This window comes from Platichthys flesus, chromosome 12 (genome assembly GCF_949316205.1).
Source record: "Platichthys flesus chromosome 12, fPlaFle2.1, whole genome shotgun sequence".
NCBI lineage: Eukaryota > Metazoa > Chordata > Actinopteri > Pleuronectiformes > Pleuronectidae > Platichthys > Platichthys flesus.
This window is the reverse complement of record NC_084956.1, coordinates 3,997,926-4,020,511: the sequence shown is the minus strand read 5'-3', so window position 1 is coordinate 4,020,511 and position 22,586 is coordinate 3,997,926. Positions and strand designations below refer to the sequence as shown.

At 42.8% G+C, this 22,586-nt stretch overlaps 3 protein-coding genes across 3 annotated transcripts in view; 1 reads left to right on the top strand and 2 right to left on the bottom strand.

The window, feature by feature from the left end:
* Positions 1–1,724: 1,724 nt before the first annotated feature.
* Positions 1,725–6,951, bottom strand: LOC133965813 (clathrin heavy chain linker domain-containing protein 1-like). The gene is made up of 11 exons (XM_062400369.1): positions 6,611–6,951; positions 5,610–5,797; positions 5,346–5,434; positions 5,035–5,233; positions 4,740–4,855; positions 4,020–4,110; positions 3,839–3,945; positions 3,363–3,534; positions 3,085–3,287; positions 2,815–3,000; positions 1,725–2,334 (listed from the first exon to the last, which is right to left on the bottom strand). Exons 1-11 carry the CDS (start codon positions 6,830–6,832, stop codon positions 2,138–2,140), a joined length of 1,770 nt encoding a protein of 589 aa, XP_062256353.1. The 5' UTR covers positions 6,833–6,951; the 3' UTR covers positions 1,725–2,137.
* Positions 6,952–6,998: 47 nt separating this feature from the next.
* Positions 6,999–9,187, top strand: rps27a (ribosomal protein S27a). The gene is made up of 6 exons (XM_062400371.1): positions 6,999–7,105; positions 7,215–7,278; positions 7,882–7,936; positions 8,522–8,607; positions 8,734–8,865; positions 8,977–9,187. Exons 2-6 carry the CDS (start codon positions 7,231–7,233, stop codon positions 9,124–9,126), a joined length of 471 nt encoding a protein of 156 aa, XP_062256355.1. The 5' UTR covers positions 6,999–7,105; positions 7,215–7,230; the 3' UTR covers positions 9,127–9,187.
* A 1,020-nt stretch (positions 9,188–10,207) lies between these two features.
* LOC133965814 (bone morphogenetic protein receptor type-1A-like) overlaps positions 10,208–22,586 on the bottom strand; it is a 35,072-nt gene continuing 22,693 nt past the window's right edge. The window contains exons 3-13 of the mRNA XM_062400370.1: positions 21,128–21,492; positions 14,725–14,887; positions 14,481–14,583; positions 14,262–14,361; positions 14,082–14,169; positions 13,682–13,817; positions 13,145–13,337; positions 12,612–12,909; positions 12,307–12,482; positions 12,048–12,178; positions 10,208–11,857 (exon numbers count right to left, since the gene is read on the bottom strand). Of these exons, the coding sequence (XP_062256354.1) occupies positions 11,732–11,857; positions 12,048–12,178; positions 12,307–12,482; positions 12,612–12,909; positions 13,145–13,337; positions 13,682–13,817; positions 14,082–14,169; positions 14,262–14,361; positions 14,481–14,583; positions 14,725–14,887; positions 21,128–21,194 (1,581 nt within the window). The 5' untranslated portion in view covers positions 21,195–21,492 and the 3' untranslated portion in view covers positions 10,208–11,731. The remainder of the gene's footprint in view (positions 11,858–12,047; positions 12,179–12,306; positions 12,483–12,611; positions 12,910–13,144; positions 13,338–13,681; positions 13,818–14,081; positions 14,170–14,261; positions 14,362–14,480; positions 14,584–14,724; positions 14,888–21,127; positions 21,493–22,586) is intronic.

The window sequence follows — 22,586 nt, the reverse complement described above, 5'->3', positions numbered from 1 at the left end:
TAAATATATATGTGTCTGTTTCAGAGATAGAGCAGCACAACGTATGATAATGTGTGAGAAAGACCAGGTGGTCGTCAGAAATATCTCAGGACTAAATCAGACCGTTGGTGCTGATGGTGCAAGTTTGACTGTGATCAGAGAATCTAAAGAGCTCAAGGCTTCACTCAATTTAACAGTAATGTCCTGATTAACACATCAGAGGATATGTGACGTATTCCCAGTTAGAAGACGTTTCTCAATCTTTAAATATGTCCCCTTTTGCTGACATTGGACCCACACAGACACACACATCAATGAGTCTGTTTTTTTTTTTGTAACACCCCCCACCTCTGAGTCCTCTCTTGTTCTGTGAGGACCTTTTCAGTCTCTTATGGGGTGAAATCCAACTGAAGATCTGCTCCACACACACACACAAACATAAACATGTCTCACATCTGGAAACTGGTCGAGGGGGGTTTGACGCTCTCTCACTCTTAACAGTGGCATCCTGGGAGAAGTAGATGGGGTTTGAAAGTGACAGGGACAGAGAGTGAAAATAAGCTGTGTCATGCTGGGTCAGCTTCTCTCTCTCGCTCTCTCTCTCACACACACACAACCACACGCACACACAGACACACACTGCAGGGGATCAATGTGATGAGGTGAAGCAAGGCGGTTGTGAATCAGCACCTTTGCATCTTTTCCCCTCTTCCTTCGGTTCTTCTCCTCCTTCCGTCTTTCTGCTTCCCTTCAGCATCACCTCAGTGAGGAACTCTCCTGTGTATTTACAGTTGTTTTCGGAACATACCTTCAGACAGTAATAAACTAGTGGGAAGTACCTCAAAGACTTTAAAGTATTTTACTTGAATATTTCAATTTTTTGTCATTACTCAATAACATTTGCATAATGGTTGCAGTCAGTGTTCCATTTAAATAACTGTTCAAATATTTCACTTTTCTTCTTTCCTCTCCCGTCTGACATCTGATGAGCGATGACCGGTGACATTCATCTGGCAGCGAACATGACGTCAGGTCACTGGTTTAATATTAGAGTTACTTTTGCAGTTATAGATACTGTGCTCTGTTACATATTTCAGTATCAGTACTATTCTAGTTGTAATGTTGTTTTTGTCTTGTGGCCTTTTGCAAAACATTTAGAATGAAAAGGATCATAGGCTCAATGCTGTTTGACCCCTGATCAGACAATGGTGACTGTCTGTTATCATGTGATGATGTCATTTAATCATGACGGATGATTGGTTCATCTAAACAAACAGTAGATTGTGTCTCTAATCTCTTTGATTGTAAAGCCAATGCACTGTTTCACTACATGACATTATTATCTGACTTCATTGTGACATCATGATGATATAATTCCTAACATATGATCATAAATGATTCTTTAACCTGTATAAGCTCCAGTTCATGTCAGGATGTGATTTTTGTCGATGTTGTTATTACAGTAAGATTTGCCTGATTTCTTTACTTTTATGTTTTAAGGCCACTTTGAGCTCAGCTTCCTTTTGGAAACCTGTTCCCCCCCTGGTGGCCATCAGCCGCCACTGTTTCAGCTTTTAGTTTATGCCTGAGTCATTTCACTGACACAAGCTAAAGGTCAAAGGTCAGGAGGCACAGTGACAGGCCTGATTGTGACAATGATGATGATGATGACGGATGATTCAGGATCTATAACAACTGGACTGAATCTAATGTTTTCATTTATTTAATTGACAGTTTGAAGAATAATAGAATTATATTGTGGTTAAGATTAAGATTAAGATTAAGATTAGTTTATTTATACCAAACACATGCACAGACATGCACAACACAATCATGCAATGGTAGGTAAATTTATCCTCTGCATTTAACCCATCTGGTGCAGGACACACAAAGCAGTGAGCAGCCATTGGGGGAGTAAGGTGCCTTGCTCAGGGGCACTAGACAGGGTAGGGAGAATTCTCTTGGATTTTAGGACAGATCAATCCAGGTTCGTCTTTTTGTTGTCTCTTCGTGGAGTCGAACCAGAGACGAACCAGAGACCTTTTCTGCCCATAGTCCAACCTTTACACAACAACAACCAGATTCTGTGTGAGGAAGAGGAGTATTTGCTGTTGTTAGGCCGTGTGTTGTTGTGTGGGAGAACGTTCATGCCTTGTCTTCATAGGAAGACGTGTTCCATGAGACAGGCTCCCTCCAGGTCCGGGGACAGGACTCTGGTCCCGCTCTGGTCCAGAAGGACGGACAGGATGGCCCGGTTCAAGTCGGGTCGTTTCAGCTCAGAGCACAGAGACGCAACATTGATCCAAACGTCCACCGATGAGTTGCTGTCCTCCAGGATCACATTCTCAAAAACCTCTGAGAGGACGGAGACACACAGAGGTCACGAGTTAGTTTATATTTTTACATGAATTATTAGATTCTTGATTTATGGTAAAGGGGTTTAAAACTGTACATTAAGTTGTACTCAGGGTACTCTGTCACGGAATGTCATAGACTATAAATAGAGATGGACGATGGATCTCCATTTCCTCCTGTTATATAAAAATTAAGCCACTATCTTTAAACCATCAAAAATTAAACCAAATTTATCAGAAACATGAACAAATATCAGTGTGATAAGAACGTCCTTAAATGACAGAAAAAATCTTTGACAAACATTTGTTTAATGTCTATTCTGATTTGTCCCATCTGCTAAAGATGAGGAGGGATTATGACCTTTGCTGCAGCCATCCACCAGGAGGCGACAGAGATGTCTCTTTTGAGAGCTGTTTGTTAATATTTATTTACAGTCTATAGTGTAAATGATTGTCTGTGATTATCTGTTTGTTGACGCACCTCGACCTCGGCTGACGAAACTGTCCAGGAGCTGCAGCGCTAACTCCCCATGATGAGGGTCAACCATCAGAGTTGAACAGGCCCTACCCACTGACAAGATGGCCGCCCGAACACTGGTCTGAGGCTCCGTTAACAGCTGGAGGAGGGTGAGGCTGGGCGAGCGACACAGAACCCAAATAAAGTCCTCTGAAAGAGAGAGAGAGATACACAGAGAGATAAAATGTTAGGTAAGAACACAAAATGAAAGAACAAGCTGACACACACACACACCAGCTTTGAGGTCCTTGCAGTGGTGCATGAACTTGGCGGCGCTGTGGATGAGGCCTCTCCTGCACATGCTCAGTGCCGTCTTCCTGTTCAGCCCACAGGCCTCGTAGACGACGGTGGCCAACGCCAGACACAGGTCGGCCACGCTGGCGTTTTCCAGAGCGTGCTCGATAAGGATGTCACCCAGGTGCTCAGAAAAGGTGAGTCTGTGAAGAGAAAGACCTGAAACACCAGCAGAGAACGGAACACCTCACACTCTCATGATTGGTTCATGTGCTCACTTGTTCTGGGTGATGGCGTGGGTGACGAGCTGCGAGGCGCCATGACGCAGGGCGAAGAGGACACAGTGGAGCGAGAGAGGAGCCGACAGCTGAGTACCAGGGACAGCAGTGATCAGTAGGGACTGGAAGAAGAGGAGGAGAGGGGGGACTGACCCCGGGGCGGCTGTCACACCTGAGAGGAGAGAAATGGTTGCTTAGTTAAAAAGAATACTACAAAAGAGGAACAGCAATGGTGAACGTTAAGATCATCAACGGGTTGGAACTGTTACTGACAGGAAGTGTTAGAAGTGCTTTACATTCACTGCTGCTGGTTGAGTCACATGACTGATGACAACCAATCAGGAGGAGAACGTTTGCATCTGTGTCATAGTTTACAAAAGTCAAGACTACGTTCATTAATAATGGGGTGGAAGCATGTTTGTAAACAGGAAACTCGTACAGTATAGAAATCTCTGTGTGTGTGTGTGTGTGTTGACCTTTAAACATCTCCATGGTATCAACGTTCCTCAGGACTCCTTGAGGAGATCTGGCAGCTACGAGAGCTGCGTCCTCATACTGAGCCGAGTCAAAGAGCTGAATGAACCTGATGGAAGGAGCGAACAGATATTCAGAGAGCGTTCACATAACAGACCACAAACACGTCTGTGAAGGCAGCACCTGTCCAGGTAATCTGCTACGAGTTCGGACCCGTTGACTCCAGTCGGCTCTTCGGTCTCAAACAACTCTCCATCATCGTCATCGTCCGTCACTGCAGAACAATCAGAGGAAGGTTTGAGTCCAACTGTATTTCAAGTTGGTGATACAATAAAAACATCTGAACACCTGATCAGAATTACTGAGGTTCACTGAGGTCGGTCAGTGTTCAGGTCAGTGTTTTTGTTGAAGATGTCAAACAGGTTTATATTCAACTGTCGACCCAGCGTGACGTCACCCACTGGTTTGTGAGCTGCTGGTTTGAAGCCTCACTTTGACAGTAAGTTCAGCACCATCTTTTTTTTTTAAACCATATTTAGAAGAGCGGGTGGGTGGGTGGGTGGAGACTGGCTTGAAGATGATGCTAGCTTTCAATCACACAGTGGTATCCACCCCAAATACATATGGTGCGTTATGGCCTTTTTCACTCTAAATGGATCATAGTTCACAAAATAAACGTCTTGAAACTAGAGATTGAGACGTAAACTCGTGAGGAAATGTTTACTGGCCTTATAACATGAGAAGTAGAGTCATTCTCTCATAGTCCTCTACAGAAACAAGCAGTGGAGTCGCCCTCTGCTGGTCATTACACACTATACAGGTTTCAGACTCGTCCATTTTGTATTGCGTATTTACTATGGTAAAATGAAATCTAAATGTCTTTGGATGACACCAGTGTCTCACCGCTGGTCTGACTGATGTTCTCAAGTATAGAACCCAGGAGTTCCTCCAGTGGAACCTTCTCCTCCTCCTCCTCCCAGCTAGACAAATGGTCACACACACATCTCAGACGCTTGTATCTGCGAGACAGAAAGAAAAACAACATCCACATGAAAATAAAAATGTTTTCATGTGAGCCCAAGATTTAAAACTATTTATGTTTATACATATCTGTATCTTTATCCTAAAACAAGTGGTTAAATATTCCTGAAATGATTCTAAACACAGACAGCAGCAGGTTTGGTGCTTTGGCTCTTACAGAACTTTCAGTTGATGGTTCTCTGTGCTCAGCTCTTCAATGTGGCACTCGACGCTCTGCAGCTCGCCGTCCAGCAGTGTTTTGACCTCCAGAGAGACGCAGTGACTCTTCCTGTCCAGGAGAGCAGCTCTCTGGGCCTCGAGACGCCTCAGGTGCTCGTCCAGAGCCTCAGGATCCTCGGACTCAGCCACAGTCAAACCTGAGAGATGCAAGAGGTTCAACTGTGAGTCCGACTCTCAGTGTAGAGGTGGACCGACGATGAGACAACAGATTAAACACAGTCAGGTGTAATGATCAGTTGTAAGTGGTACCAGGGATCCATGTGCTCCGCCCTTCAGATGATTTCTGTCTCCTCTGCTCCTCCAGAAGGTTTGATGTTTCACTCTGAAGGTCAGAGATCCTGGAAAGAAACAAACGGTTGTTACTATACAACATGATGATTCTTTAATCGTCTGTACCACAAAATAAAAAATTAAGAATATGCTTGATATGAACGCTGTGATACACAAACACACACACACACACACACACACACACACACACACACACACACACACAAACAAACACACACAAACCTGACCCTCAGCTGCTCCGCTCTTCTCTGGCAGGTCACTAATGATTTTGGAAGTGACGTTAAGGATGCCACAGTTCGCTGGGCCTTCTTGTCTTCATCCTCCCTCCTCTTCAGCTCACTGATGAAATCCTCGTACTCTGTCTTTATGGTCAACAGGAGTTTCTTATAGGTCGTCGCTCGACCAATAACCTGTCAGAAAAGTGAGGAGGAGCACATTGTGGATTTAAGTAATCTATTTATTCTGATTGTGTTCCATTGTTTAATTCACATTTTATCTGTCTGGTTTCATTTCTTCTTTGAAAAACACTCTGTAACAAAAGTGCTATATAAAAAGAGTTTATTATTTTAATAATAATAATTATTGTAAAACCCTGTATAAATACTCGTGAATCACGGTCCTCTATTAGTTAATAGTCTAAAGAATAAATGTATTTAATATTAAATGAACGATTTGACCATGTGAGTGTTTATTATTATGCATTTATATGATTTCTGCTGATATATGGACGTAAAAGCAGGATTTCACTGAAGTAGTTGGTTAAAGTGAAGCTTCGGTAATGTCATTAGGTTTTTTTTAACTCTGCAACCATTTCTTATTTTCCTTCTGGATCAATGAGCTGCTCAATCAATCAATGTTTTTTTTGTCGACGGCTTCATCTTCATGGTTTCATCCAAACAACAGTAAATGATCACAAAGTCAACTTCAAGTATAAAGGAAAACCAGCAGATCTTCATAAAGGTGATTATATTTGAATGAAAACTAATTTAAACTAAAGCTTTCAGTCGATTTTTTATCAATAATAAGTTGCTATATTGTCTTTGCAGTTTTTCCTGTTCATGTTAATCTGATTTAAATCTGTTAATAATTTGTTTCTTGTAGTTTTGATGTGTTTGTTCCAGCCTGTCTCTGTTTCCAGATGTGTCACTATGTCAGTGAAGGATTAACTAACCAAGATTAAACATTATAAAGACTTTATTATATTATATATCACATGACATCACCTTGTTGAACACGGAGCGACTGGTGATGAAGCGCTGCTCCTCTTTCTCGTCATGTTCTTCAAACTGAACCAAACCTTCATCTGCGTCTGAAACCAACGAGTCCAAAGTTAAAACTCTTTCTTCTGCTGTTTTCCTGGAGCTCTTCGGCTCCGACATCTTTATTATTTTATCTGTTTTGTTTTTTCTTCGGATAAAAGTCGACGTTTCCCCCAGGGAGGCCATTATTCAACATTGCCATAGTAACCTTGACAACTTTAGAGACATATTCATTTGTTTTTCTTTAATTCATTTAAAATATACGTGGAAATTAAGATTAAAATTAATCCAAATACACGTGATTTAAAAAGACGATATATGAACTCAAAAAGTATTTGTGTTGTATTTTCGACCAGGCACTTTGAGGGCCACCCTGCTCCGTGCAGAACCGGGGAGAAAACCCCGTGTCTCACTGCGCAGGACCTCTTCTCATGCTCCGCCATTAGCGTTGAAGCCGCGGTAAGAAGCGGCTCCGCGTTAAACTGACAAATCTCACAAATATCCTTCATGTTAGCTGAAGTCTGAGCTCAGGCCGCGACACTAACGTCTGCTCCTTGTTCCCCCGCAGGTGGTCCGACGCCAGGATGCAGATTTTCGTCAAAACCCTCACGGGGAAGACCATCACCCTCGAGGTGGGTGATCCGGGCTGTGATGGAGGCCGCGGCCGCTTCTCCCTCACTTCACCGGAAACAGATGATTTAATGTCACTATAGATCACATGCTAACTTATTATTAAAGTGTTAACTCGAGCTAAGTTATCGGTTTAAACTTAAAGCTCAGTTTAATCTGCTGCTCACATGTTAATGTCGTTAGCTGTGGAGGAGAAGCTAAGTGGCTAAGCTATCTGCGGAGAACCGTAAACACGTGTGAAGCAGCAGAATGTGACTGTTCACGTCACTGTCGTTAAAAAATCAAAGTTTTAAACTTCTGTGAACTTCACGTGTGTGATGATTGAATCTGGAGTTTTCTAGCGAACACGTGATAATGTGTTAAAACTGACAAAGGAAAACTACACCTAGTTAAACTCAGTTACTATCTTAACTGTAATATGTATTCTGTTAACTGTTTTTACACTTTATGTATTAGTTTATATTCATATTTAAATGTAGTTTACACTTATAACTCACTGACACCTTTTTTATTCTCTTGCTGTTATAATAGTGCCAATTTCCTTGTTGGACTATTAACGAGCTCATTAATCTTATCTTAAATCTCACCTCTCCGTGTCTCCGCAGGTTGAACCGTCAGATACTATTGAAAATGTCAAAGCCAAAATCCAGGACAAAGAGGGTGAGTTCAATATGTTTAACTCTGTTTATGGACTATTATAAACTTCTAGTATCAGATGAGCTGATCTATTGTTTTAACGATCACACTATTTGGGGTTATAGAAATGAGATGTCTATATTTTCTTCAGCCATGGAACGTACTGTCATTTGTGACACTTAATATTTAGTTACTACACTGACATCTAGTTACTGTTCATATGAATCACAGGTAAATTTGAGGATTTAAGTTTTAACTACATGGTACATAAAGTTGACATTGTTTGCTTTTCACATAGTTTTCCAATATTAAGTTTAGAGCTTGTGACAAATTCTCAGTTTATTAATTAGTTCTATAAAAACTTTCTATTACTGGGTTAGGGTCCACAAATTCATCTTTGTGGACTAATGACAAACTGTCAGATTAACTTAAAGTAAATCAAATATTTGCAGCAATGTTTTCGGTGAAGAGCATTCTGGGAGTTGTAGTTTTCACCTGTTGGGCGCGTCATAATTGGGACTAGAATCATATTGCTTGTTTCTGAGACTGATGCTTCAGACCTAGACGAGGAATCGGTCCAGTGTTGATATTTGGTTTTTCCTCCTACAGGAATCCCTCCTGATCAGCAGAGGTTGATCTTCGCTGGAAAGCAGCTGGAGGATGGACGCACTCTGTCAGATTACAACATCCAGAAGGTGAGCAGTTTGTTCACCTGCTGATACGGATGAAAGTCCATTTAAAACCATGGTCACTGCGCTGTTAACGTCATTTATATAAGAATAAAACAGTTTTTCAAATACTGACGTTAACTGTGATCCCAGGAGTCCACTCTGCACTTGGTGCTGAGGCTGCGTGGTGGTGCCAAGAAAAGGAAGAAGAAGTCCTACACCACCCCCAAGAAGAACAAGCACAAGAGGAAGAAGGTCAAGCTCGCTGTGCTCAAGTACTACAAGGTAAAGTCCGTCTGAAACTGAAGCAGTTCTTACACTCACAAGATTTATCATCGCTTCAGATGAATCTCCAGCTCTTTGTCTTCAGTTTTGAACATTTTGATTTTTTTGCAGGTGGACGAAAATGGTAAAATCCACCGTCTGAGGCGTGAGTGTCCGGCGGACGAGTGCGGCGCCGGTGTGTTCATGGCGAGTCACTTCGATCGTCACTACTGCGGAAAGTGCTGCCTCACCTACTGCTTCAACAAGCCCGAGGACAAATAGACGTTAAACAATAAAGACGGAAATGTTTGACTAAAAATAAAAGACTGTTTTATTAACTGAACCAATCCTAACAGGTTTTAATGAGAAGTAGATTTATATTTTTCTGATGGTGACCATTAATTACAAGAGAAATCATCTGGGTACTTTTGATGGGATTTTAAAAGTTGAAATGACTGGTTTCAGCCTCTGTGATTTTATTTATGTAGTTTTTCAACGTGGTTTATCAAAAAGGGAAACCGTCTGAATTATCAGTCTATCAACAATTAAGTAAACTTATCACATTAGTGGAGCTGAAGCCAAATAAAACTGAAGCTACACATTTTCTAAAGATCTGTTGTAAGACTTCTGCTCAGTTTGTCGTGATATAAAAACTGAAACTCAACCGTGTAGTTGTAGGAAAATTCCTTTTTCTGAATTATTCTGGTCATTTTTTTAAGGAACGATTCAAACGTTGAGTGACCAAATGTCAGGAAAAGATGTGTTGAAACTAAAGCTTGTAAAAGCAGCTTTAATGAATTCAATTGTCATTTTAGTCAGAATTCAGGTCTCAAAACCAAACTTTGAAAGTAAGTTATTTCACAAACATGAAATCTTTTAATACTCAGAGCTCTGAATGGTTGAACGTCACCTGGCTCTTGTTCCTCAGGACTGGTGGTGAACTGGTGTTTTGATCACTGGATGTAAACTTGCTGAGGTTAAATGTCCATCTTAAATAAAACTACAGTACACAGAAAATTTAAATCTGGTACAAAATCATTGAAATTGTTTTATGGTTAAAATTCTAACTGCAAATCACCCAAGTCAAATCTGAGTATGAAAATATTGGGATTGACAAATTATATTTTAAGTAAAATGGGTTATTTATCCCATAATATATAAAATGAGTAATTACCCATATTACTCTTACTTTTATACAGTTCAGTTTTCTTACACATTTATTTGATTCTCATTTTGTCTAAAATGTATTTAAATTCATCTAAGTTTGTTTTTTCTGGGCAGACGAACCAGTGAAAAGAGTCTTTACATTAGAGACAAGTGAAGAAACAAACAGCAGATGAAAGAATCACAGCAGACACTGAGCACTTGTGTACTAAAATAAGGTTATTTACTTAAAAATCGTTACATTGGACAGACTGTATACAGAGTTTTCATTTTTCCGTGGTAAACTCATAAGGCACCGAACCAGATGCTGTACAAAACAACACAACATGAGAGATTTACATATTAGAGATTATTCTATACTTGGGCTGTTCTTGCATATTTGCTTTAATACAGAGGAAAACACTAAAGTTACTGCTCTTTAATAGCGTCTGTATGGATGGTTAGCTTCTCACACACATGCACAGCGAGCAAACACGTGCACGTGGTCCTGCTGACGAGAGAAAACTTTTCCGGAAAGTGTTTAAATCTTAAAGACATAGTTTTGTCCTGAAACAAAGAAGACAAGGTTTCCTGATTAATGTGAAGGTTCAGGTTTTCTTTTTTTTGATGTTGCAGAAACAAAGAAAATGAGTCTTTATTCGAGTTTTACAAGCTATTCTGAAAAGTCAGAAACCTCGGAGGAAAGAGCCGATCAGGAAGGACCAGGATACATCAGGTCACATTTCCTTTTCTATGTCAAACAGGCTAAACGTACCGTGCTCCAGGAAAACTTTAAGGTACTTGTACCTGTACTGCAGTATTTCAGTTGAACATACCGGGTTTTTAGAATTTAAAATAAATGTAAAAGTTGGAAAACAAATTGAAACCTTCGTGTCGCATTGATCAGCTGATGCCTCTTTAAAGCTCTAAATTAGTAATCTCCTGACAGACACACACAGATACAGACAGAAACACAGACGTACAGACAGACAGAGACACAGACGTACAGACAGACAGAGACACAGACATACAGACAGACAGGACGGGAGACGTCTCCGCAGTGACTCCATCGTCTCCAGTCGACGTCTCTTGAGGAGTCGGCCGGACGTCAACACCACTGCAGCACAGTGTTCTGTTTATTTTATTCCTATCTTCTTATGAGGAGGCACGGCATCTAACGATAACATTTATTTACACGTTAAAATTCACATGTTATAATAGTACCTTATTTTTTCTTTTATAATAAACTCTACTGTAAGAGTGGAGATATATTTCATTATGGCAGGAGAACTCAGTCCTGATGAGAAAATAAAACAAAAAAAGGCATTTTGATGTTTGTTTTAAACAGGCAGACGAGAAGGAGGGTCCTTAAAAAACCTTTTATCCAGGAGCAGGAAGAGCTCCGCCCCCTCCATCTCCTCTCCCCTCCATCAGGAGGCGCCATCAAAATTATTGTAATCGTCTGTTTGGCTTTCACAGAAAGCGTCAAACGCGGTACAGGAAGAGGAGGAAGAGGAAGGACTCCACATTTGTTTCCAGCTGACGGACTGAAGCAGGAGGAGGAAGAGGAGGAGGAAGGAGGAGGCGAACAGTTCAGCCCTGAGGTGGGTCCTTTATTTTAAAATCTCCCAATCTACTCCTCCTCTTCCTCCTCGTGATGAACGGCGAGCCTGAGGCGGCTGGTCCGGTCTGATCCGGTCCAGGCTAGAATGAATCTGGCGGCGGAGGTGGAACGGGGACGAGGTCAGATCTTGATGTCCTGAGACTCCACCATCTTGGCGAGTGTTTTCTTGACTCTGAGGATGGTGAGTCGGGAGGCGGGGTTATGAGCCCAGCACTCGCACATCAACTTCAGCATGGCTCGAAGGCACTGCGGAAAAACACCAGCAACTCACAGTTAGAAAAACCTTATTCAGAGAGGAGGAGTCTCCCCCTACTGGAGGAACACTGGAAGTGTTGACGATAAAGTACTCAACATTATTTAACGTTCAGTGTCTTTAAAGTTGCTTTTAATGACCTTTTAAAACCATTAAAGGTTCTAAACAAACGCTGGTTCTCACCTCGTCGCTGTTCCATCGGTTGGACACTGTCGGTCGAACTCCTTTAACACACACGACCTCCAGCATGTCTTCATACGACGGGTCAGACGGAACCATCTCGTAGTACGGCAGCTGGTAGTCTTCTACCATACCTGCACACAGACAGAACACTGACGTCAAGGCACCTGGAAAAACTTCAATCTACTAGACGGAGGTAAAGTAAAGTAGATGTGTGTGTGTGTGTGTGTGTGTCTTTGTGTGTGTGTGTGTGTTTGGTTACCTCCGGTGACGCAGCGTCGGGCCATCTCCCAGATGACGAGGCCGTAGCTGTACATGTCGGCCATGATGTAGGCCTGGAAGTGGTTCTTGTTGAGGCTCTCGTCCAGGACCTCGGGCGCCATGTAGCGTCTCGTCCCCACCCGGGTGCTCAGAGGGACGTCCACCTCATTGGTGTCGCTACGGCAACACACACAATCAATTCAGGTTAAAACAAGCAAATAATAAAACCGCCACCTCTTTGCTTTAATGTGATTCAATGAAACCAAATGATTTATCGACTAGTCAATTCTCAAAGAGTGGATCAACCTGTTGAACTTGACGGCGAGGCCGAGGTCGGCGATGCAGCAGGTGCCGTTCTTCTTCATCAGGATGTTCTTGCTCTTCAGGTCCCGGTGGGCGATGGCCGGTTTGCCCTGCGTGCCGTAGATCTCCGTGTGCAGGTGGCAGAGGCCGCAGGCGGCCGAGTAGGCCAGCCGCAGCAGAGACTGCGTGTCCAGCGTGGTCAGCTTCAGGTAGTCGTACAGCGAACCCATCTCGTGGAAGTCGGTGATGAGGAAGAGCTGCGTGAAAGCTCCTGTTCCTTTAATGTCGGCCGCGATGAAGCCTGCGGGGGGGGGGGCATATTGACAGGTTACCATCAGCAGAACATGTGATGGGACGGTTCAGCTGTTCTGTTCGTCGCTGCTTTATAGTTAGAGGATTTTGATTTTCTTGCTGTAAACATTCTTCTCACGTTTCCAAACAGGACGAGAACAGAAACAACAGAGCGTCTTGTTTTCTATCCGGAGCAGAGACAAGGAATCAAACTTTATTTGAAGGTAAATGGGCAATGACGGTACCGAGGATGTTCTCGTGTCTCATCAGGACGGTCTGGTAGATCTCCGTCTCTCTGAACCAGCTGGCTTCCTCTCTGGTGAAGAAGACTTTGACGGCCACCTTCTCTCCTCGCCAGCGGCCCAGCCACACCTCGCCGTACCGACCTTTGCCGATCTGACGCACCATCTGGATCTGCTTGGCGATGGTCCGCTGCACCTGAGGGACGTGGAGAGGACGCAGATTTGATGTCATTTCAAAGTTTGATTCACTCCAATCAAGTTAATTTTCTTTTTGTCAGAGTTTAAAAGTGGCACCTGAGGGTTAATGTCTGACCTCCGATCTTTTTCAGTGTCATTGAAAATATATTCAGTGCTTTGAATGCTACAAATATACAGTGGATTTAAACTTGACATTATTATATTAAAATAACACATAAGAATAAGAAACCCCCCAATTACAAAATCATAACGTCTGCATCATCAACAGTTTTCTCTTTTATTCTCCTTTTATTGTGTTAAGGTTAAAAACTGCCTCCTCTTGGTGCAGTAATGTGTTCCTACCAGCAGGGGGAGCCCGGAGCCGCTGCCAGAGCTCTGTGATTGGTGGATGAGGTCTTTGAGTGACTCTCCAACAGGGATGAAGACTTCCTGTTCCAGATCGTTATGATACCGCTGACGCTCAGTCTGCCATTTATACCTGACACACACATACAGACACACACACACACACACACACAGAGACACACAGAGACACACAGAGAAACACAAACAGATTTAGAAGCAGATCTATGGAAATTAGCTTGGGATCCAAGTCAGAGATAATAACATGTTCAGGAAGGGAAAGTCTCACAAAACCATAAAAAGTGTTTATTATAAAGTCAAGAGCAAATTCACAGAAGACTAAAGCTTCCGTCTCTTTAAACGAGGATGAGTGAGCAGCTGTGGACAGACGAGGACTCACCTGTAGAAACAGACCACAGTGACACAGACCAGCGTGCAGCAGCAGACCATCATGGAGATGAGGAACGCCAGCCAGTGAGGGCTTCCCTCTGGAGGAGGAAAGAGGAGGAGACCATGTGGTTAGCGTGGGTCGACCTTCACCTGACAAACACCTGAATCAGCAGATGGGAGCGAGCGGTACCGGAGGGCGCCTGCGGGGGGAGGGTGGGCTGCAGGTCTCTGTTACAGAAGTCTGTGTTGCAGCACTCGATCGTCCTCCTGGTCTGGGCTTTGGGGGAGTCCTGTCAATCAAACCAATCGTCCAATCAAACAACGAGTTACACACGGAAATCTTTTAAATCAGTAGTTTGTGTTGACTACAGTAACACAACTGCGAATGTGTGTGTGTGTGTGTGTGTACCTTGCACTGGAAGTGTGAGCCTTCATACTTCATACAGCCTGAGGTGAGGATGGCCTCTCCGTGCTCGTCCTCCTCGATGATGGCGAAACACTGACCGTTAGTCCTGAGGAAACAAACACACATCGTTACCTCAGGAGAAGACACGGGAGCTTCTTCTCTCTGTAGCTCCATATGCATGTTTGTTAGATCAGGGTGTGTGACAAGGATTTGATCTCCTCCTCTCTGAGGTTCTGCCTCGACTCACTGGCAGGTGTTGTTCGTGGCGTCTTCAGGACAGTGTCCGGAGCAGTAGCAGCTGAGGAAACGAGCTGCGTCCTCTGGTGCGATGGTGGAGTCCTCGCCGGGCCGTCGAGCCTCTGGTTTCACTCCCGTCCCCTGAAGGACGTGGTCCGGGTTCTGACCTGCAGCTGGATGGACATGAACAAACTGGGTCAGAGATGCTTCATGTGCAGAGGGCGAGTTGGGGAAACAGTGATTATTAGTTAATTTAGCTTAAAGCTCAGTTTGAAGTCCTGGACTCAGGCATGGATCTCAGAGAGCAGACCCCAGGTCAGATTTATCAGTGACTCCTGCTGGAGGTGAAACATTCCTCCTCTATCTGTGTGTGTGGAGGAGGAGGAGGAGAGGTGATGAAGCTCCATATAAGTTCATGAGCTATTTATACTGAGCAGAAACAACGGTGAGAGAATCCTGCTTGATTCTGTTTCTATTCACACTGACGCTGCTTTCAGACACAAACTGAGGTTCTGACATGTTCCTGGAATGTTCTGGAGGTTCTGTTTGTGAAAAAACAAATGTTCCAGTCAGTTGCTCTGAAATTTTCCAACACATGAAAACCAGTTCATCCCTCAGACAACGACCAATGAATCACCACCTGAGGCTGCAGGGGGCGCTGTTGATCAGTAACAGTGACATTGCGTTGCTTTAAAATACTTAATGTGTCTTTACTGCATCACTGGGGATCTCGACAACACCCTTGAGGAAGAATATATATAAATCCAAAGCACAAATATTCCAAACAAAAAAATTAGAATGTCTCAAATGTTCTGTTTGCATTGAGATATAAAGATTTATCAAAGAGAAAGAACATATTCTTAATTCTCCTTTTGAACAGATCAGCAGCTGAGATAAAGAGGAGACGTTTGAATCCCTCCATCCTTCTGACTTCTGTCCATCCCTCTCTTATCAGCCCACCTTTACTGCCTTCTTCTGTTTATCTCCATTCCTTCTCTAATCCCTTGTTTTTTCTCTTCTCTTCATCCCATGTGGAGGACAGGCACTCCCTCGCTTCTTCTCCTTTACAGACTCGTAGTCTCTGCTCTCATTCTTTTTATGTTTTAGCTCAGAGTGAAAACACTGAGGTGTGCTGACGTGCATGTTGTCATGTCTGGACTTGAGCTACATACACTTAGACCTACACTTTGAATTACCGGGTCGCCACAGCAGCAGTCAGTGAGTCTGTCAGTCTGTGTCTGTGCCCAACCTACTCCAATGAAGTTTTTCCTCAGAGAGAATTTGGTGCTGTGGCTCAGGGACAGACCTCAGGCTTCATCCTCACCGATATGTTTTAGTTTTAAAACTAAGACGATCTCTGCATATCAGATAAACACTTGAAGATAAATCTGTGGATTGAGGATTTATTTTCCCCAGTCAATTTAAAATGACTCAGACAGTGAAACAAACAAAAACAGAGGTTTTAAGCTTGATGATACCAGCAACCAGGGCGACTTCATTCTGCTTCACATGTGCATCGAGTAGAGCAGTCATTTCAAACGTACGTTGAGTTGTATTGATCACAGACGGGGTTGGGTACAGACAGGACAGTCCCTGATTAATAATTCATCTGCCAGAAAGCTCCTGGCTGATGTTCGATCCCGGCGAGGAACAGACCGAGAAAAACTAGAATCCACATATTGTTCAGTTTCACAGCTACAGGTCTCAGTCACAGATGACTACAGATAACAGATGTAATGTTTATTTATATTTAACAGGTTGAAATCAATATATTTTATGTTTATTTGGCAAAATTTGATGAATAACCTTAAGAGAAAGTAAGCATTTGAAGATTCTCCAGGATCTGACATCTCAGTGAGAATAAAATCAGACTTTTGAAGGGTTTTGAAAACCTGAACGATGATTTTATCATTATAAACCTTCTCAAGCAGCTTCTCCTCATCCCGCCCCCCTCACAGCTGTGATTGGCTCTTAAGTTCTGACTGACAGCGGCGAGGAGGCAGGAGACGGGGAGGAGGGGGGGGGTGTTGAGGCTGGAAATGGCTGCTGCTGTTTCTGTGTGTTCCATCCACATGTGTGCTTAATTGTGCCGGCAGTCACAGTGGAGACTGAGGTCTGGCAGAAAGCACGCTGGGTAATCAGACTCTCTCCATGCGCTCTTAAAGTCACAGTGCTGCTTCTTTTGGACAGACTAGTTTATTTACACGCAGCCGTACGAGGATCCACCAGCAGGAGCCGTCCGATGCTCTGATCAGGGGCCAAGCGACCTTCAGCTCCTCCAAACATCTGACCAGGAGCGGTGAGAGTGGACGCTCGGTTCAGGGTGTTTTCAGCTGGTGTGGTCCGACGTTAGCTGCTCTGCGCTTCTACAGAGAAACTTAACGGCTGCGAGTTGAGTCAACAATGACTCACTGTCTGCAAGTATGCACCGAGTAATAAAGACGATAAAAAGCCTCTTCAGATGAAAAGTTTCACTGCTTTTCTTATCACAAAGAAATTCAAATCCCTCCGTTGTAGACAGGAACAAAAAAAACAACAACAAGTAGATTGATTAATCTACTGACTACTTTCAAATATGTCTTGTCTTTGTTAGCTTTTTCTACATTATGTCTAAAAACAGGGAAAATGTCTGCTTTCAATGAACATGTTTGTATTAATTGTTTTGTCCAGAATCCAAAGCACATCATGTACAGAGAGAGATGCATCAAATCCTCTTTTTGTTTGAGAAAACAAATATTCAATAAATTTAGATATTATTGGATCATAAATTTTGTAAATGAAAAGTTACTCAAAGTGTCATCCAAGTTTTAAAAATACTCAACAGCATTAATTACAAGGAAATGAGCAGATTTTCATTTCAGAAACTGAAGCCAAGACATATTTTATTTATGCTTGAGAAAGAAATTCAATGATTTTCAAAACAGGAGCTGATTTATTCTCTACTTGACCGATTGTGAAGCCAAAATTGTATCTGAGCATAATCTTCTATGATACATCGTATCTTTGGTAACATTTTATTTTGTAAAGTAACTTGAAGCTCTACATTCCAGTCGTCAGATTATGCGGTGGAGTAAAAAGTACCAGTTCAATAAAACATCAAATCAATTCATTTACCCTGAAGTTCGGTGACTGAGTGAATGTAATGTCACATTCCACCACTGGCAGAAAGGAATGTGTGGAGAGCGCTCGTTCCACCTCCTGCTGCTGAAGTTAAAGAACAGCAGAGGAGGTGAAGTGTGCCTGAAGGTCAGACGCTGTTTGAAAGTCACAGTTATCTCCTCCTCTGGGTTGGTAACATCAAAGACACATAGCCCGAGGTGATAAACCCACCCGTCTAGTACGTCATGCATCGTAGAGCAAACAAGTGATGTGTAAATACTGTGTGACATTTGCTCTGAAACAAGAAGTCTTAACTGGATCTGCATCTGTTTGCCTTCCAAGTTGTTGAGTTCACCTCAACTTTGACAACACTACAAGACACCAGACACAGCACAGTCCACACAATGAGGATGAAAGAGACATTTAATAACCATACATGGTCGCTGACGTGTCCTTCAGTGAGGACACATCTGCCTTATGTCTTATTTCATCCCTGAGCTGCTGAACATGTCATGTTTATTGGACCTACTGTTGTTGAAGAATAGAGCCGCTCATTATGTCCCGGTAGCTCTGTGACCTTAGACTATAAACAAAGATGGACGACTCGTTTGTATCAGGTAGAGAACGAAGAACTGGCACTGAGATCTTTCTTATTTCACTTCAGTCACAACATACATTTTCATCGTTATCATTTGAGTAAACCATTTGTTTTTATTGTGAAAAGTTATAAAACTATAAATCTCAATGTATTTTCAGGATTTGGACAATATTAAACCTAATGATTATTCAATTAATCATGAAATTCAAAGACAGATGAATCTGATTAATTTAATGGTTCTAAGTCCTAATTCACGTTCCATGGGACTTGTGTTCGGCGACCCTCAATCTTCACAAGCTGCGACAGGAAAAGTCCGGAGTCGCAATAAACAGTTTCAAAGGGCGAATATGTTTCCTGAGGGACTGAGGGATATTTCCGGAGAACAATGGCTGTTTGGATCATTTAGCGCCTCTGAAAGCTCGTACAGTGCCATACAGGAAATGGTTAATGTGCAGAGAGGAAGTGAGAGCGGCAACAATCAGTTCAACAGCTTCCTGCAGGGAGAAGTGGCGGAGTCTCTAAAGGGCTGATACAGCCGCCGAAAGTGGAAACCCTTTCATTTAATGCTGTTTACTGGGATTTCTCACTAAACCTCTATCCTCTCACCCATAAAAATAAAAAAAATGACCGACAGAACCAGGTATTTTCACAGTGATTCCCAGCTGGTCTCTAACTGTGGAAGATGAGTTTTTAACAGCCTGGTTCTCTGAAAACAGCTGCTGCAGTCGAAGAAGACTCTTCGAGAGTGGTGAGAGTGAACCTGAGCAGTTTCACAGTTTCCAGACTATTTACTTTGGACTGGCAGGAAGAACTCCGGAGAATATCCGGAGCAACTCAAACTTAAATTTGTGTTTTCAAATACATCCTTCAGGTAAATTTCAGGATAATGTCCGGACTTCAGTGCAGCTCTGATAATAATTAGGCCATCATGATTAAATTACACAACCTATTAAGATGTCACGGAGTAGAAACAGAGCTATGCAGAGTTCAGTCCGTATGGTTTCAGGCGAAAGTGCTGACTAGAAACTCTATACTAGTTTTATTAGTTTGTAATCAAAGCTAATCATATAATTCTGATGTAGAAGTAACTGTAAAACAATGCATTATGGGAAGGGGCAGACGCTGCACTGAATTAAATATCCTTTTGAGGGGTAAGAAATGTTTCCTGTCTGTTTTGTTGTTCTGTGAACTCAAAGAACACAGTGATATTTCAATTCATCACTGTGATGTATTGTTTTCATATTGATCCAGCCTTGTTTTCTTCTTCTTCTTATCGAGCTGCTGCACTGAGCTGATTTCACAGGAACACAGAGTCTGAATTCATCTGCTGCTAACATTTTTTACAAAGTTCGGCCGATTAAAATCTCTGATGCAGCTTTAACATTATCATGTGAAAACACGACAACTAACCCAAGCTTGTCGGGACACATTGAGGATTTAGAATTAACTCTGTTTCTCAGATATTCTTCACACAGAATAACTGAAGCCAGACCCAATAGACTGTGGGAAAATACTTTGACAATGTGACTGAAGGAGTTTTTCCCTTTCCTGCACAGATAAGTGTGAGCGGCATGTCGCAGACATTAAAGAGTCGGAGTCAATCACAGTCGGTAACACTTGGCCGAGCGCCGCCCTGCTCTTATCAGGCTGCCCTGTGTGTTTGTGGATCAGTGACTGGCAGGTCAGAGGGTGACAGCTCATGTTCAGAGCTACACCTTTATCACCAGATTTGTTTTCCTGTTCAAACCCTCAACCTTCACTATACATCAACTCTTTTTAAAAACACACTCAAACTAAGCTTCACATTCTCGACAGCACAGACCCGAGTGACGAGGGAACAAATACCGAACTTTTCTCTCACAGTCGGTTTTCATACTGGCCGTTGGCACTACCAGTAAAAACACACAACGTACTGCAGCTTTACTTTACCTCCGCTGCAGAAGGTAACAGGCCTTGATTTGTGATAAGCTTGTACTAAAGAAAAGCCTTTATTTCTAGTTCCCTCAGATTGAAAAGTAAAAGTGGTCAGATTTCAGTAGAAAGGTTCAGTTTGATCCACTCGTGTTATCCACCCTGTTTCCTCCACTGCCCCTTTAAAAGTATAAGTACGGGTATATTTGTGCTTAGGTATACTTCTTGAGTAAATGTACTCAGTGGAGCAGAGCCTCTGCAGCCTTAAGCTTCCAAAACACATGACTGGATCTTTGTATCCTGGGGGAGTCGTCTATGTTGTTTCTAAAAGGAGAGGCTCATTTCCAAAGTCTGTCCATTATCAGCCAATTGACACTTAATCACTGCTTCAACAAAAGGCTTCAGATATACATCTTTGTGTACACGGGAAGGGGGAGCTGGTTACAAAGGAGCAGCATAATGACTTTTTATGCTAATGTCAGTGTGTAAGTGCTGCTTATCTCTCTGAATACAAACTAAAAGGTAAATGAGTAACTCTGCAGACAAGACGCCCTGTGGTCAGCGGCAAAAAACAACCAGTGAGGGGGAGACATCAGAGTTAAAGAGAGGAAAATACTTCAATTTGATGCTGAATGAATGATGTGGTAAAGTTTGAACTTTGTGTGGAAGCATCAACAAATCGCAGAAGATAAAGTCACATCCTCAGATCTTGAGGATATCTGATAAATCTTTACTCCTCATTAAGAAAACAGACACAACAGGTTTGGAGTCTAATGATTGAAAGATCAGATTTTAAATGTCCTACCGTCAGCTCTGAGGGTCAGCAGGAGAGCAGTGGTCATCACAGCCAAACAGAACGATAGACCCGCCATCCTGCAGCAGGACTGGACCGAACCTTTGCCCAGGCTGCTCCTCGCCCTGCGTTCGGTGCCTTCTAATCAGCTGCTCGGTGTGTTGGACTGAGAGGAGTCCTGATAAAACTCATCCACAGCAGGAGCCGGGGAGAGGATCTGGAGAAGAGGCCAGAAGAGGCCTCGGAGAGAGGGATGTCCTGCTGGAGGATAAGGAGGAGGAGACGATACGAGGGAGGAGACGATATGAGGATGGAGTTGAGGTTTTATCACAATATCAGGTCCTCTTCTGTCTCACTGGCTCTTTGGGTCCAAAACCCTGAAAAACAAAAAGAAAATCAAGATTAAAACTGAGTGAAGGTGAAGGCAAAGTTTTCAGTGTTTCCCTCAGAATTTGAATAATCTGTAACGGCTGAATGAATGGATCAATGAGTGAGAGTATCGAGGAAAGACTAAACACTGGTTATGATAAACTGAAGGCAGAAGGTTGGTTTGGTGTTTCCTGGCCCTTCGCCCCCCACCCTCGTCTTCTCCATGCTGTGACCTGGTGACCCCTGCCGGCCCGGCGCTGGTCTCCGACGGTCCAACTTGCTACCAAACTATTTGTCGAGGGGATGTTCTGCAATTACAGGCGCTGGATCTGCACAGCGCTAATAACGGCATGTCGCAATTAGTGAGGGCCAAGAGGGATTGGGCAGGGGGTGGGACAATGTGCAGCCGGCTTCTGTCACTTTTCATTAGCCCGGGGGGGTGAACAAAGAGGTCCAACCTGTGACCCACTTTTCACACATCTCTGGCCGAGGAGGCAGGGAAAAAAGGACACGCACACATGGAAACACTGTACAGGCCAGGATGAGTGTATACAAGTGTGTTTGTGTGGGTATGTTATTCGAACTGAATGATTTGATTGATTTTGAATCATTTAAATAGTTTTAAATCTTCAATGTTTATACAAGCTTGTTCGCTCTCACCAGAAATAATCCCTGTCCACACTGTCACACTCTGGAAAACGAGTGTATGGGAATGGTCACGTGATACTGTCGTTCATGGTAGTTCCTATTAGTGCAGGATTAGTGCTTTACAAGTTCGTTATCTCATTAAATGTTCATGGAGGTACACTGTTAGCAAAATATATACAAACAAAAAGACACTGCAATGGAAAATATGAGTCCATTTACTAATTTGCTCATTCTGATAACAGATGCATGAGTGATGGTTTCTCAGATGTCAACGTGCTGCACAGAAGTTCTCCAAGATACATCAAACCCAGGGGAACCGGACTTGACATCACTTTGTTTATTAGTGCTCCCAGCTGTTGAAATGAGTTGTTGGAGTCACCTGAGGCCAAGTGTAAACAATAGATGTTTTTGGAACCATGAGGTCAAGAGTGAATGTTTGTTGAATGTCCTGGGA

Coding starts and splice junctions, on each gene's coding strand:
- LOC133965813 (XM_062400369.1), bottom strand. CDS start 6,832: ATGGCCTCCCTGGGGGAAACGTCGACTTTTATCCGAAGAAAAAACAAA. Junction 5,798..6,610: donor GTCGCTCCGTGTTCAACAAG/GTGATGTCATGT, acceptor CTTTTCTGACAG/GTTATTGGTCGAGCGACGAC. Junction 5,435..5,609: donor GCGGAGCAGCTGAGGGTCAG/GTTTGTGTGTGT, acceptor GTTTCTTTCCAG/GATCTCTGACCTTCAGAGTG.
- rps27a (XM_062400371.1), top strand. CDS start 7,231: ATGCAGATTTTCGTCAAAACCCTCACGGGGAAGACCATCACCCTCGAG. Junction 7,279..7,881: donor GGAAGACCATCACCCTCGAG/GTGGGTGATCCG, acceptor GTGTCTCCGCAG/GTTGAACCGTCAGATACTAT. Junction 8,866..8,976: donor CTGTGCTCAAGTACTACAAG/GTAAAGTCCGTC, acceptor ATTTTTTTGCAG/GTGGACGAAAATGGTAAAAT.